General features: G+C 36.5%; 1 protein-coding gene across 1 annotated transcript in view; it reads left to right on the forward strand.

The window, feature by feature from the left end:
* RB1 (RB transcriptional corepressor 1) overlaps window positions 1–16542 on the forward strand; it is a 119029-nt gene that overhangs the window by 44401 nt on the left and 58086 nt on the right. The window contains exons 10-16 of the mRNA XM_040266921.1: window positions 3060–3169; window positions 4664–4741; window positions 7128–7215; window positions 14286–14402; window positions 15846–15902; window positions 15986–16017; window positions 16105–16181. Of these exons, the coding sequence (XP_040122855.1) occupies window positions 3060–3169; window positions 4664–4741; window positions 7128–7215; window positions 14286–14402; window positions 15846–15902; window positions 15986–16017; window positions 16105–16181 (559 nt within the window). The remainder of the gene's footprint in view (window positions 1–3059; window positions 3170–4663; window positions 4742–7127; window positions 7216–14285; window positions 14403–15845; window positions 15903–15985; window positions 16018–16104; window positions 16182–16542) is intronic.

Here is a 16542-nt window from a genome sequence, read left to right on the forward strand (position 1 = left end):
TGAAGAGCAAGTTCTCAATGGTGAAGCAGTGTTTTAGACACACCTAGCATCAGTCACCTGCAGATAGGTTTCTCAAGAGGCAGGTCAGGTGGTCTGGTATTCCCATCTCTTTCAGGATTTTCCACAGTTGATTGTGATCCACATAGTCAAAGGCTTTGGAATAGTCAATAAAGCAGAAATAGATGTTTTTCTGGAACTCTTTTGCTTTTTGCATGATCCAGCAGATGTTGGCAATTTGATCCCTGGTTCCTCTGCCTTTTCTAAAACCAGCTTGAACATCAGGAAGTTCATGGTTCACGTATTGCTGAAGCCTGGCTTGGAGAATTTTGAGCATTACTTTACTAGCATGTGAGATGAGTGCAATTGTGCGGTAGTTTGAGTATTCTTTGGCATTTCCTTTCTTTGGGATTGGAATGAAAACTGACCTTTTCCAGTCCTGTGGCCACTGCTGAGTTTTCCACATTTGCTGAGTCCATCATGAGAAACGCTGGGCTGGAAGAAGCATAAGCTGGAGTCAAAATTGAAGTGAAGTGAAGTGAAGTCACTCAGTCATGTCCAACTCTTTGCGACCCCATGGACTGTAGCCTAACAGGCTCCTCTGTCCATGGGATTTTCCAGGCAATAGTACTGGAGTGGATTGCCATTTCCTTCTCCAAGGGATCATCCTGACCCAGGAATCGAACCCGGTCTCCTGCATTGTAGACAGACGCTTTACCGTCTGAGCCAGCAGGGAGGTCCAGATTACCGGGAGAAATATCAATAACCTCAGATATGCAGATGACACCACCCTTATGGCAGAGAGTGAAGAGGAACTAAAAAGCCTCTTGATGAAAGTGAAAGAGGAGAGTGAAAAAGTTGGCTTAAAGCTCAACATTCAGAAAACTAAGATCATGGCATCTGGTCCCATCACTTCATGGGAAATAGATGGGGAAGCAGTGGAAACAGTGTCAGAAACTTTATTTCTTGGGGCTCCAAAATCACTGCAGATGGTGACTACAGCCATGAAATTAAAAGAAGCTTACTCCTTGGAAGGAAAGTTATGAGTAACCTAGATAGCATATTAAAAAGCAGAGACATTACTTTGCCAACAAAGGTCTAGCTAGTCAAGGCTATGGTTTTTCCAGTGGTCATGTATGGATGTGAGGGTTGGACTGTGAAGAAAGCTGAGCGCTGAAGAATTGATGCTTTTGAACTGTGGTGTTGGAGAAGACTCTTGAGAGTCCCTTGGACTGCAAGGAGATCCAACCAGTCCATTCTGAAGGAGATCAGCCCTGGGATTTCTTTGGAAGGAATGATGCTGAAGCTGAAACTCCAGTACTTTGGCCACGTCATGCGAAGAGTTGACTCATTGGAAAACACTCTGATGCTGGAAGGGATTGGGGCCAGGAGGAGAAGGGGACGACAGAGGATGAGATGGCTGGATGGCATCACCGACTCAATGGACGTGAGTTTGAATGAACTCCAGGAGTTGGTGATGGACTGGGAGGCCTGGCGTGCTGCGATTCATGGGGTCGCAAAGAGTCAGACACGACTGAATGACTGAACTGAACTGACTGAGCATCAGTCACCAAGTCCAAAAGACATGAAATCAGAGAGCTAGATTGCTGATTCTGTGACCTGAGTTGGTAGCTAGTCCCTGAATTAACTTACTTATTCAGCAGTTACTCAGTGAGTGCTTAACATGTGCCAGGCATCGTGCTACATGTCGTCATTGTAGAGATTTAACTCACAGTCCTTGTCCTTATGATGCTAGTGGAAGAGACAGACGTACATAGAACATTACTAATAGGAGTCTACAAGAGTTTAATAGATGTGTACACAGGGTGTGGTGACATCTCAGAGGAGGGGTACCTAATTCAAATCGGGCCAGGTAGATTTTGCACAAAATTCTTTGGAGATGATGTGATTTCTGAGTGGAGTAGGATTTATGAGAAGTAGCATTTCCAGGAGTTGGAAATTATAGATTCAAGGGCACAGTGATATGTGATAGTATCGTCTGTTCAGTGAACTCCAACTAACTCCTTAAGGTTGGGATACAGAGCAGGGACTGGTAAGACATGGCACTAAAGAAGCCAGAACGAGCCGGATGATGTATTACTGAGTCCTGTCACCAACTTACATATCAAAAAATAAGGTATTTACAACTCTAAAGAATCTTAGGCATTTGTAATCTTTTTCCCTTTGAAAGGATCACAGGGTTAGAAAATTCAAGATACACTTTACATTATGTAGCACTAACAGCTACTAGTCAATAACCTGTTGATATTTAGGGCCTCACTAATACAGGGCAGGAACAATGATTAAACAAATAGTTATGCCTGCTTTGCCTAAAAAACTTATGCAGGCAAGCACAAAGTTTGCATTTAAATGAATTTCTTCCTACTACTCCTTTTAGAATGTGATTTAGCGCTCTCAGATTAGAAAGTCACAGGAGAAGTCATGTTAAATAACTGTCTACGAGGCATTGGTTTTATATTATGATTGGAAAATTAGGAACCCAGGACTGATAAAAGAATAATTGATTCTAGCATTTGGAAAACTGTCTGACATTGGAGATAAATTGTGCAAGTATGTTAATTAAGCTAATTAATTGAGATTATATGCCCAAGATATGTTACTAAAGAAAGTGTGAGTAACCAAAGGATTTAGAAAAGATAGGCAAGAGTTGTTAGTTTTTGAAAAATTATTTTATATTGGTAAGTAGAGTAGAAGATTAAAAATGAAAGATGTATAGAATGGAGGATCTTGGCAATTAAGTGGTTTTATATCTATTTTTATCTACATTTCCATCTCAGTATTGTTTTGTAGCATTGGTGATTCTTGTCTAGATAAAGTTTGGGATATATCCATAAAACAAGATTTAAAATTACAGTTGAAGAAAGTATGCAATTTTTGCACTAAAATACTTCACTTTTAGATATATGCCTTTGTTTATATTGCATGTGAAGTCTATGTAATGTAGAACTAGGTGATATCCTAGGTACAAAAATTGTTTAAATATGTATACTGAGATATAATGGCATGAAAAGGATAATCATCAATATTTTTTGGTTTTTGAGGTGGAAAATCTCTCTAAACAATATGAAGAAATTTACCTTAAAAACAAAGATCTAGATGCAAGATTATTTCTGGATCATGATAAAACTCTTCAGGCTGATCCTGCAGACAGGTATTACACATGATGTATTATTATTTGTTGATATGCTGGTTCATTTTTTAAAATGTAATAATACCAAAGTATATTCTCTTAAATTGTTGTATAGAATCCTAAAATAGGAATGGTTAAGATAACTGCAGACAAACCTATGAGATCTTATGGGTTCCATTCTACATCATTGCAGTAAAGCAAATATCATAATAAAGCAAGTCACAGAAATATTTTTAGTTTCCCAGTGCATGTAAGAGTTACACTTACATTGTACTATAGTCTGTTAAATGTGCAATAGATTTATATCCAAAAAAATGATGTACATATCTTAATTTAAGAACACCGTATTGCTAAAAATGGTAACTGTCATCTGACAAGGCAGGATTACAAGCCTTCAATGTTTTAAAAAACCAAATCTGTGAATCACAGTAAAGCAAAGTGCAGTAAAATGAGATATGCTTGTACAAAAATTTTGAATGATTGTATGATTAATTTTATGTCATTAAGCATGAAATCATTTAATATTAGCTAAAATACATATATGTATATATAATTTGGAAAATTATGCTGTGGTACATATACACAATGGAGTATTACTCAGCCATTAAAAAGAATACATTTGAATCAGTTCTGATGAGATGGATGAAACTGGAGCCGATTATACAGAGTGAAGTGAGCCAGAAAGAAAAACACCAATACAGTATACTAACACATATATATGGAATATAGGAAGATGGCAATGATGACCCTGTATGCAGGACAGCAAAAGAGACACAGATGTGTATAGCGGACTTTTGGACTCAGAGGGAGAGGGAGAGGGTGTGATGATTTGGGAGAATGGCATTGAAACATGTATAATAACATGTAAGAATCGAAATACCAGTCTATGTCTGATGCAGGATATGACACGCTTGGGGCTGACGCGCGGGGATGACCCAGAGAGATGTTGTGGGGAGGGGGGTGGGAGGGGGGTTCATGTTTGGGAACGCATGTACACCTGTGGTGGATTCATGTCAATCTATGCCAAAACCAATACAGAATTGTAAAGTAAAAATTAAAAATAAATAAATAAATTAAAAAAAAAAAATAAATAAACACAGGTAAAGTGTTTCTAATTTTATTTAAGCCAAAGTAAATTTTGGAAGGCATAATGATTGAAAAACTTGAGCGCTGATGTTTTTTAATACTGAACAACTTGGCTAGTGATATCATCAACATAACATTCTAGAGAAAACAAGCATCTAACTTTCACTTTCAGAAAAATTCTTAATGATTGCACACCTGTTTGTCTGTAAACCTAGTGGAAAGAAACTTAACTTTAAAAAGATGATGAAAAAAAAGAAATTTTATTTGTGTAAGCAGCTTTTGGATCATCTATTTCCTTTAACTTCTGTTATTTACTTAACCATTTTGTATGATGTCATGAGGCCACAGAAGATATTATACTGCTTTTTTGACTCATGAAGCCCAAGTTGTAAATTTTGAGTCTGAATTACTTTGCTTATCACTATTTAGTTTTGAAATGCAAAGAACACCACGAAAAAGTAACCCTGATGAAGAGGTGAATATGATTCTTCCACAGACTCCAGTTAGGTATGACTTTTCTTACTTTTGATTTTCATTAAAATTATTTAATCAGTACTTTATAGTGCTTCAGGTTTAATCATTTGTGAGGAAAAGACATTAAAAATGGTTCTAGTCCTTCTGGGATATATACAGAGCAAATGATAACACTTTTCTGTTTTTTATTTACTAAAATGGAACACCTTCTCATTCTAGGTTATACTACTTAAGGGCAGACAGACCTATGTTTAATAATCATATCGTTGGCAATTAGCAGTACATCTGGCACACAAAGAGCACTCAATATATACCTGTTACATGTATATACAAATATATAATGCAGATGTCTTTCTCTCTGAAATTATTATTTTTCACAGCATCCCATTCTTCCCTTCATAGTATGTATCACAATTTATAATTATGAATTAATCTGTGTATTTACTTGTTTCTGTCAATACCCATAATAACCTTTAAGTTTATACTGCAATGGACCATGACTTTTTTGTTCCCCATTAAATTAAATAAATAGGACCTAAGATAATACTTGATACAGAGTTACCAATCATTAATTTTTTTCAAATGACTACATACACATATAAAAATGCATTCTTGTTTGAATGCAGTAATAGACTTAGACTTGGCACAGAAGGGACTTTATGAAGTGATGTTTGAACTGAATTTTGAAACGTGTAAGTTTGTGTCACAAAAGACCAACAGCACGTGCAGAGGAACGGACATATGAAACAGCCCAATGTGTCAGGGGAACTGTAAGCAACTTTGTACTGACAGACTAAATGGGAAGATGAAATGGCAGAGGAGGAGGGTGGGTACTAGGTCATGAAGGGCCTTATTATTATTCCAAACTCAGAAGTTTGGACTTCTGCTTGTGCACGATATAGTCTGTTGCTATACATGGGTTAAGCAGGGGTAGGATAAAATCAGACTTGGTTTTGAAATTTTACATGATAGTCAACTGTGAAGAGAGGGACTGAGGAGGGTGGGGTGTGGTGAGAAATAGAGAGACCTATCAATCTGGTTCTTAACCATGGGTGCAAATTAGATAAGCTGAGGAGTTTTTTTTTCCCCAAAGTACGGTATGCCTTGACCCTGCTGCCATAGACATAGTGAGTCAAAATCCCTGTCAAAATCCTGCATTGCAGTAATTCACTTGAGAGATGCTGAAGATCTAAACCAAAAGATAGGTAGTGGGAATGAAAGAACAAGAAGAGATTTGATAAACAGTTGATGAATTCAAATTTAGAATTTTATTCTTAAGAAATTTATGGGACATGAAGAAGATAATGTAATAAGTAGTAGGATATAAGGATCTTACATAATAGATTTGGGAATCATCAGGGAGAGTTAAAACCAGAAAAACAGATGAGGTTTTCTGAAGTGAGGGTTATAATAGCAAGGATGGATGACTAAGGACTGAACACTGAGAGTGCTGGAATTTAAGGACTAGACAGAAGTTAGATTAAAAAGAATGAGAGGTGTGATTGGGGAGGCCAGAGAGTGGAGCCAAAGAAGCCAAGGGAGGGAGGGAGTTTCAGAAAAGAGCAAGTGTTTTAGAGTGTGACATGTCTCAAGAAAACCAAGTATCAGACTGAACAAGAAAGATCTTTTGGTTTTAGCAGTTGGTCACTTATGACTTTAGTCATTGTGGCTTAAGGAATTAGTACAACATGTCATAGAAGCAGTATGTTTAAAAGTCAAGGAATTGTATCTGTCAGTTTCGAGAGGCTTGACTGAAAACCAAACATGGATTATTAAATAATGTTTAAGGAACCTTTCGGCCATAAACATTCACCAGCTTTTTGCATCTTTAAACGGTGCATACGGAGTAGCAATGTACTTCTACTCCAAAATTGGATTATTAATATTTACCATGTACCCCCCAATACACACAAAATTATAAGAGATTGACCTACATTTACATTTTAGTAATGATGACTTCTAAAATCAGGTATGCCTTCATCTTGAAGATCTCTGTAAAAGAGAGTCACTTGGTTCTTTACTTGTTATTAAATATCTTAGTCTTTATTTGACTAGTTTTAATATTTAATTGTAATAATGTTTGCTTAAAATATTACCATTTTGATGCCCTTTTGTCCTTAAAACAATGTCATTACTTTTATCAATTGTTTTATTGATATATAGTTTTATTAGTAAGTAAGCATATGTTTTTTAATTATAAACATATTATGAACATATCAATTCTTAAAGATCTAATTAAAATGTTAATTCCTTATAAACAACAGTACACTAAGGGATTTGTAAAGTCTTATTTCAGAGACCTTCTTAAAGATTAACAAGAGACAATGAGATTGAAGATAAGTGTAACTTATGACATAGATACAAGTCATTTGTTCTTTTTGTTACTTCACTTCTTAACATTTCTTCATATTTTTTATAGGACTGTTATGAATACTATCCAACAATTAATGATGATCTTAAATTCAGCAAGTGATCAACCATCGGAAAATCTGATTTCCTATTTTAATGTAAGCCATATGTGAAACACTTTATTATGATATCTTGGCAAAAAAATTTGAAATTAGAAGTTAAAATACTGTTTTTATAAACACCCATTTCCCAATAAGTTGTCTATTATCTTATTTCTTGCTTTTCTTTTTAACTCTCCAAATTAGATATCAGTAGTACTATTGTTTTATTTGGACAGTGTTATTTTCAGATTTTCTCATGTGTACTGTTTGTCTTGCTCACTGTTCTTTCTTGCAGCTTAGACCTCTCTTCCATTTTTATTTTCTTCTTTCTTCAGATACATCTTTTTTTTTTAATTGGAGGATAATTGCTTTACAATGTTGTGTTATTTCTGCCAAACAACAATGTGAGTCAGTCATAACTATATGTATATCACCTCCCTCTTGAGTTTCCATGCCCCATACATCTTTTAATAATTCCTTTAGTGAGAGTTAGTTTGATATGAGTTTACAAGCTTTGTGTTTTATTTCTTGTCTTAAAATAACTTTATTCTTATTTTTTGTGAGGCGGTTTACATGGATCTTCTATTTTAGGTTGACCTTTACTTTCCCTTAGTAGTTTGAAGGTATTACTTTACTACTTCCTGACTCTCATTGTTGCTAGTAAGATGTTTTCTGTCAATTTAGATGTTGTTTCTTTACAGTTAATCTGTCTTTTCCCTCTGGCTGCTGTTAAGATCGGAGAAGGCAATGGCACCCCACTCCAGTACTCTTGCCTGGAAAATCCCATGGGCGGAGGACCCTGGTAGGCTGCAGTCCATGGGGTCACTAAGAGTCAGACACGACTGAGTGACTTCACTTTTACTTTCATTTCATGCATTGGAGAAGGAAATGGCAACCCAGTCCAGTGTTCTTGCCTGGAGAATCCCAGGGACGGGGGAGCCTGGTGGGCTGCCGTCTATGGGGTTGCACAGAGTCGGACGTGACTGAAGCGACTTAGCAGCTGTTAAGATACTTCCTTTGAATGTGACATTAGATAGGATTTAATATTTGTCATATCTCTGCAGTCTTTTTTATTTAGCCCATTTTTATTTATTTTTACTGTATGGCCCTGTGTGCATTACATATATACTCCTGATAGACCCTGAGTTTGATATCTGAAAGGCACCTGCTACCCTCCCTCCTCTTAAAAAAAGGGAGTGAGAAAGAAAGAGAATGAAAGCTAGTGTCTGTATTGCACGCTTGTTCCTTTCCTCCTTTAAAATTAGATGAGGCTTGGGACTGACTGAAAGGCTCCTCTGTGGAAGCTGGATGAGGCTTGAAGACTTATTAAAGTTTGGCTTATCCAATAACTGTGTGCTTTGTTTGGTTAACATTCTATTTAATATCATAAGCTGCCTGTGGTTTTGTCGTTGTCTTTGTTGTCTTCTTGCTTATATTCCCCCCCAGGGATTAACGAAGTATTTTTCTGTCATCATATTCATAACTGTGTTGGCTCAGAACTGATTTTCTTTGTCCAATTTGCATAAAGTTGTTTTTATTTCTGGGTAATTTGTAGCACAAGAATAGTTCCCAAACATAGGTACTCAGTTACTTAGAACTTTTAGAAGGGATAATGATATAAGTAAAAAGAATGATAATCTGTTTTCTTAAATATTGTTTTTGGTATTTCCTCCAGCATTTAAAGTATATAGGACCTTGTTTTTATTTTAAACTATTTCTATTGAGCACAAAATTCTGCCTCAGAGATATTTTCCAGAACTTAGTTTAAAGTTTAACATTAAATGGAGCGTAACAGTTTGACTGCAAAGTTTTGCGTACACTACAAATTGCCTGTCTCAGAGGGGGCATATCTTGAAAATCATTAAGTTTTTCTCTGAATTTGTTTCTCAGTTTCTTCATTTTAAAAATCAGTGCCATCTTTCCTTACTTGTATAAGTAAAATATTAGAAGCTATAGACATTTTTTTCTTACCAGTTTTATTGAGATATGATTGACATATTGCTCTGTACAAGTTTACACATACAGCATAGTGATTTGACTTACATACATCATGAAATGATAACCTCAATAAGTTTAGTTAACATCCATCATTTCATTTGGATACAAAATAAAAGAAACTGAAGAAAATTCTTTTCCTTGTAATGAGAACTCTTGAATTTACTCTCTTAACAACTTTCATGTATAACATACAGCAGTGTTAATTATATTCATCATATTGTGTGTTACATCCCTAGTGCTTATTTATCTTATAACTGGAAGTTTGTACCTTTTGTCTGCCTTCATCCAGTTCCCCCTCCCACCGTCCCTGCCTTTAGTAACTACAGATGTGATCTTTTTTCTATGAGTTTGTTTGTCTTTGAAGTATAATTGACCTGCAAGACTTGGTTAGTTTCTGGTACACAGTATAGTGATTCAGTATTTCTGTACATCTCAGTAAATGATCACCACAGTAAATCTAGTTACCTTTTGTTTCCATACAAAGATATTACATAATTATTGGCTGTATACCCCACACTGTACATTTCATACCCATAACTCATGTATTTTGTAACTCAAAGTTTAATCTTAATCTTCCTCACCTGTTTCTCTCTTTACCCATGCCCTCCCTTCTGTTTGTTCTCTATGTCTATGATTGTTTCTGTTTTGTTACATTTGTTCATTTGTTTTGTTTTTTAGATTTATAAGTGAAATCATATAATATTTGCTTTCTTTGTTTGATCTACTTCATTTAGCATAATATTCTCTACATCCATACTTGTTGTCACAAATGGTAAGATTTCTTTTTTCTTTATGGCCAAATAATATCCCCTCATAGGGAATGGGTTATCCCTCATAGCTCAGTCGGTAAAGAATCTGCCTGCAATATAGGAGACCCGGGTTTGATTTCTGGGTCAGGAAGATCCCCTGGAGAAGGAAATGGCAACCCACTCCAGTATTCTTACATGGAGAATCCCATGGACAGAAGAACCTGGGAGGCTACAGTCCATGGGGTTGCAAGAGTTGGACACAACTTAGTGACTAAACTACCACCAAATAATATTCCATTGTGTATATATATATATATATATATATACATACTTATATGTTCTGTGCTATGCTTAGTTGCTCAGTCATGTCTGACTCTTTGTGACCCCATGGACTGTAGCTCGCCAGACTCCTCTATCCAAGGGGATTCTCCAGCAGGCAGATTCTTTACCATCTGAGCCACCAGGGAAGTCCAAATATACTGAATTGGGTAGCCTATCACTTCTCCAGGGGATCTTCCCCATCCAGGAATCGAACCGGAGTCTCCTGTATTACAGGTGGGTTCTTTTACCAGGTGAGCTACCAGGGAAGCCCATACACCTGTATCAGTTCAGTTCAGTTCAGTTCAGTTTAGTTGCTCAGTTGTGTCTGACACTTTGCAACCCCATGGACTGCAGCATGCCAGGCTTCACTGTCCTTTACCAACTCCCAGAGCTTACTCAAACTCATGTCCATCAAGTCAGTGATGCCATCCAACCATCTCATCCTCTGTCACCCCTTCTCCTGCCTTCAATCTTTCCCAGCATCAGGGTCTTTTCCAATGAGTCAATTCTTCACATCAGGTGGCCAAAGTACTGGAGTTCAGCTTCAGCATCAGCCCTTCCAGTGAATATTTAGGACTGATTTCCTTTAGGATGGACTGGTTGGACCTCCTTGCAGTCCAAGGGACTCTCCAGAGTCTTCTCTAACACCACAGTTCAAAAGCGTCAGTTCTTCAGTGCTCAGCTTTCTTTATAGTCCAACTCTCACATCCATGCATGACTAATGGAAAAACCACATTTTTGACTAGACGGACCTTTGTTGGCAAAGTAATGTCTCTGCTTTTTAATATGCTGTTTAGTTTGGTCATAACTTTTCTTCCAAGGAACAAGCGTCTTTTAATTTCATGGCTGCAGTCACCCTCTACAGTGATTTTGGAGCCCAGGAAAATAGTCTGTCACTGTTTCTCCTGTTTCCCCATCTATTTGCCATGAAGTGATGGGACCGGATGCCATGATCTTCGTTTTCTGAATGTTGAGCTTTAAGCCAACTTTTTCACTCTCCTTTTTCACTTTCATCAAGAGTCTCTTTCTTTGCTTTCTGTCATAAGGTTGATGTCATCTGCATATCTGAGGTTATTGATATATCTCCCGGCAATCTTGATTCCAGCTTGTGCTTCATCCAGCCCAGCGTTTCTCATGATGTACTCTGCATAGAAGTTAAATAAGCAGGGTGACAATATACAGCCTTGACGTACTCCTTTCCCTGTTTGGAATACCTGTATACCACATCTTTATCTATTCATCTATTGATGGGCACCTAGGTTGCTTTCATTCTTGGTTACTGTAAATAATGCTGCAGTGAACACAAGGGTACATAATATTTTTTCAAATTAGTGTTTTCATTTTCTTCATATAAATACCCAGAAGTGAAGTTGCTGGATTTTATGGTATTTCTGTTTTTAATTTTTTGATGAGTCTCCAATTTGTTTTCTATAGTGGTTGCACCAATTTAGGTTTCCACCAGTAGTGTACAAGGGTTACCTGTTCTCTACATCCTCACCAACACTTATTATTTGTTCCCTTTTCGATAATAACCATTAAACAGGTGTGAGGCGATATCCCATTATGGTTTTGATTTGCATTTCTCTGATGATTAGCCATTTCTCTTTGAGACCCCTTGGACTGTAGCCCTCCAGGCTCCTGTGTCCATGATATTCTCCAGGCACAAATACTGGAGTGGGTTACCATGCCCTCCTCCAGGGAATGATTAGAGTTGTTAAGCATCTTCTCTTGTGATTGTTGGCCATTTGTATATCTTCTTTGGAAAGATGTATATTCAGTTCTCTGCCTCTTTTTTAATCAGCTAGTTTTTTGTTTTGTTTGTTTGATATTGAGTTGTATGAGTTTTTTGTATGTTTGGTATTAACTGTTTATCAGATACATCATTTGCAAATATCTTCTCTTATCCTGTTCAGTTCAGTTCAGTTCAGTTTAGTCACTCAGTCGTGTCCGACTCTTTGCGACCCCATGAATCGCAGCACGCCAGGCCACACTGTCCATCACCATCTCCCAGAGTTCACTCAGACTCACGTCCATTGAGTCCGTGATGCCATCCAGCCATCTCATCCTCGGTTGTCCCTTTCTCCTCCTGCCCCTGATCTCTCCCAGTATCAGAGTCTTTTCCAGTGAGTCAGCTCTTCACATGAGGTGTCCAAAGTACTGGAGTTTCAGCTTTAGCATCATTCCTTCCAAAGAAATCCCAGGGCTGATCTCCTTCAGAATGGACTGGTTGGATCTCCTTGCAGTCCAAGGGACCCTCAAGAGTCTTCTCCAACACCACAGTTCAAACGCGTCAATTCTTCGGCACTCAGCCTTCTTCACAGTCCCAACTCTCACATCCATACATAACCACAGGAAAAACCATAGCCTTGACTAGGCGTACCTTAGTCGGCAAAGTAATATCTCTGCTCTTGAATATACTATCTAGGTTGGTCATAACTTTTCTTCCAAGGAGTAAGGGTCTTTTAATTTCATGGCTGCAGTCACCATCTGCAGTGATTTTGGAGCCCCAAAAAATACAGTCTGACACTGTTTCCACTGCTTCCCCATCTATTTCCCATGAAGTGATGGGACCGGATGCCATGATCTTCATTTTCTGAATGTTGAGCTTTAAGCCAACTTTTTCACTCTCCTCTTTCACTTTCATCAAGAGGCTTTTTGGCTCCTCTTCACTTTCTGCCATAAGGGTGGTGTCATCTGCATACCTGAGGTTATTGATATTTCTCCCGACAATCTTGATTCCAGCTTGTGTTTCTTCCAGTCCAGTGTTTCTCATGATGTACTCTGCATAGAAGTTAAATAAGCAGGGTAACAATATACAGCCTTGACGTACTCCTTTTCCTATTTGGAACCAGTCTGTTGTTCCATGTCCAGTTCTAACTGCTGCTTCCTGACCTGCATACAGATTTCTCAAGAGGCAGGTTAGATGGTCTGGTATTCCCATCTCTTTCAGAATTTTCCACAGTTTCTTTTGATCCACACAGTCAAAGGCTTTGGCATAGTCAATAAAGCAAAATAGATGTTTTTCTGGAACTCTCTTGCTTTTTCCATGATCCAAGGTGGCCTTTTCTTTTGTTGATAGTTTCCTTTCCTTTACAGAAGCTTTTTGCTTTGAAATAGTTCCACTTGTTTATTTTGCTTTTGTTACCTTTTTCTGGGGAGTCAATTCCAAAATATCTCCAAGACTAACGACAGGGAGTTTACCATCCATGTTTTCTTCCAAGAGTTTCATGGTTTCAGGTCTTATGTTCAAGTCTTTAATTCATTTTGTGTTAATTTTTGTGTGTAGAGTAAGATAGTGGTATAATTTCAGTTTTTTGAAACTGGTTATCCAGTTTTTGCAGCACAGTTATTAAAGAAATTGTCCCATTCCTTACTTAATATTTTGTATTATTGACTCTTTTGTGGTAATTAATTGATCATATGCATGGGTTTATTTTGGAGCTCTCGGTTCTCTTCCATTGATGTATGTTTTTATACCAAAGCAAACTGTTTTGATTACTGCTTTGCAGTATAGTTTGATGCCTCCAGCTTTGTTCTTCTTTCTCAAGATTGCTTTGGCTGTTTGGGGTCTTCTGTGGTTCTACATACAGCTGCTCTACTCTGTTAAATACCTTGAAATTTTGACGGGAATTTTTTGAATCTGTAGATTGCTTTGAGTAGTATGAATATTTTAACAATATTAATTTCCTTGAGCATGCAGTACTTTCATTTGTGTCTTTTATGAATAGCTCTTTTTCTTTGGTATCAATTGTAAAATCTATGAGGCTGTTTTTTGATGGCTAAGGGAAGGGCTAACAAATCTTTCCTAACTTGCCAGCAGAAAATTTAGATAATAGCGGTTTTTTAGTTTTAGTCTAGTAGTTTCTGGTCCCTATCATCCCAGAATGGAATGCTTTATATTTCTCATATTTTCAGTAGTTGTATTTACTTATTTATTGTGAAGTGTTTTTACAGTATAAACAATTGAAATTAATAAGTCATGCTATTATAGAACAGAAAGTGTTAATTCTCTGGTTAGACAGTATCTTCTATCTTAATTTCTATTTTTCCTTCTTAAAGAATTGTACAATGAATCCAAAGGAAAGTATCCTGAAAAGAGTGAAGGATATTGGGGACATCTTTAAAGAGAAATTTGCTAAAGCTGTGGGACAAGGATGTATGGAAATTGGATCACAGGTAACTTGAACTCATTTTGATGAGTACCACTGTATAGTAAATAATTTCAAATGCAGTATCTGTCCAAGTTGTGTAAATGCTATCTAATAGTATAAAATTTTAGCAGCTACCATGTACCATATCGTAGTCGGCTGTGTATGATGCTATTTGGAGAAAACTTTATGAGCTAGCTTTCCTTACTCTATTACAGAAACCAAAAAGAAACATGTAGAAAATTTTAGAAAACTTATGTAAATTTTAGAAAGTACAAGTAAAAAAAAATCAAAATCTTGTTGATATTAAGTTTTTGTTGTATATTCTTTAACTTTTACACATATGGAATATTATGTATACACATACTTAAATGAATGGAATATTATACATGCCATTTATTAGTGGTATTATTGAATGATGTTACTTTTACTATTGCTGTTATTATTTCAGAAAATCTAAAACTAATATTTGGCAAGAGAATGGGCTCTGGATTTGAGCCCTGGTTTCATATCTGGCTCTTTCATATATGAGCTGTCAGGTTTCTATATTTACTTTGAGGCATTACTGAGGTAATATATAAAATATATTTGAAAACTGTAATTACTATACACATTTACTTTAGTGTAATGAGGTTATATTTTGATACCACCTGTATTTTAAACAATTATATTTAAAAGTTCTTTTGGTCATAATTTGGAATGAAGGATTATGGTGTATATTTGTGTTTATTTAAAATTGGACTGTTTTTTAAACTAATGGAAACTAGTTATTTGATTAAAACTTTTTGCTGATAAGATCCTTTAGATCTAATTTTTGCCTTTGCCAGCTTTATGGAAAGGTACTATTCTCTTAATCCTGGAGAGCTATCTTAAATACATGTACTAGGTCATAGAAGTGTTGCATTCACGTGTAAAATGGTTAGAACAGTACTAGGTTCCTCACTGGCTCAGATGGTAAAGAATCAGTGTGCAATACAGTGGACCCAGTTTCAGTCCCTGGGTTGGGAAGATCCCCTCGAGAAGGGATTGGCAACCCACTCCAGTATTCTTGCCTGTAGAATCCCATGGACAGAGGAGCCTGATGGGCTACAGTCCATGGGGTTGTAGAGAGTTGGACATGGCTGAGCAACTAACACTAACATATAATATATTCTTAGTACATATATATCTGTTACGATGTAGAATGAAGTAGGAATGTAGGAAAACCATATACTGGACCCCTCCTCTTGAAAATTTATCAGGAATGTGAAAACCGTCATTTTATATGGGGTCGCAGAGAGTTGGGCTCAACTGAGTGAGCAGCACTTTCAGTTTCCTCAGTTTTAGACAAGCTAGCTTTTGTGCTCTCTTGGTAGCCATATTTCTAAGAAGGGTCAGAGACGTGTCTCAGGGCAAAACTTTTTAAAAATTAGTAATTGTTATGTTTTCTAAAATAGTGGGATCTGATTTTTTTAAATTTGTTTCTTTGTAGCGATACAAACTTGGAGTCCGATTGTATTACCGAGTAATGGAATCCATGCTTAAATCAGTAAGTTTAAAAGAATATAATAGAAAAAAAAATTAATTGCTAATGCAAAGAAGGCTTCAGTTAATTTTTTAAATCTGTTTTAGGAAGAAGAACGATTATCCATTCAAAATTTTAGGTAAATTTTTGTTTTAGTAAAACAATTTCTTTCTTTTTTTTTTTTATAAAAGTAAATGTTACAAAAATCATTCTTTTTTTCCTTTAGCAAACTCCTGAATGACAACATCTTTCATATGTCTTTGTTGGCATGCGCTCTTGAGGTTGTAATGGCTACCTATAGCAGTAAGTTAAATTTTAGTAAATAAACATTCTAGTTCAATTTAAAGTTTTAAAAAACTTATCTGAGGTGTTGTGTGGGTTTTTTTAGGAGGGTAGGAGATGGAGAAATTAAGGAGAAGAAATGCATATTTAGATCATTATATACGAAAGAATGTAATTGGTCACGTTAGAACGGCTTGTGAACTTGAATTATTTCAAATCATCTTGGGAATACTTTCACAAGGTCTCCATTTTGGTCTATACTGAATCCAGGAAATGTACTTATTAACCCCCTTTTAAAGACTTAGGAGATTGTAAAATCCCTGAGAAGTACTATTGAGCAGCTTCCACTGATAAGGAAGCACTGCTACATATATATATTCAG

The sequence above is a fragment of the Oryx dammah genome, unplaced genomic scaffold, assembly GCF_014754425.2.
Source record: "Oryx dammah isolate SB20612 unplaced genomic scaffold, SCBI_Odam_1.1 HiC_scaffold_24, whole genome shotgun sequence".
Taxonomy (NCBI): domain Eukaryota; kingdom Metazoa; phylum Chordata; class Mammalia; order Artiodactyla; family Bovidae; genus Oryx; species Oryx dammah.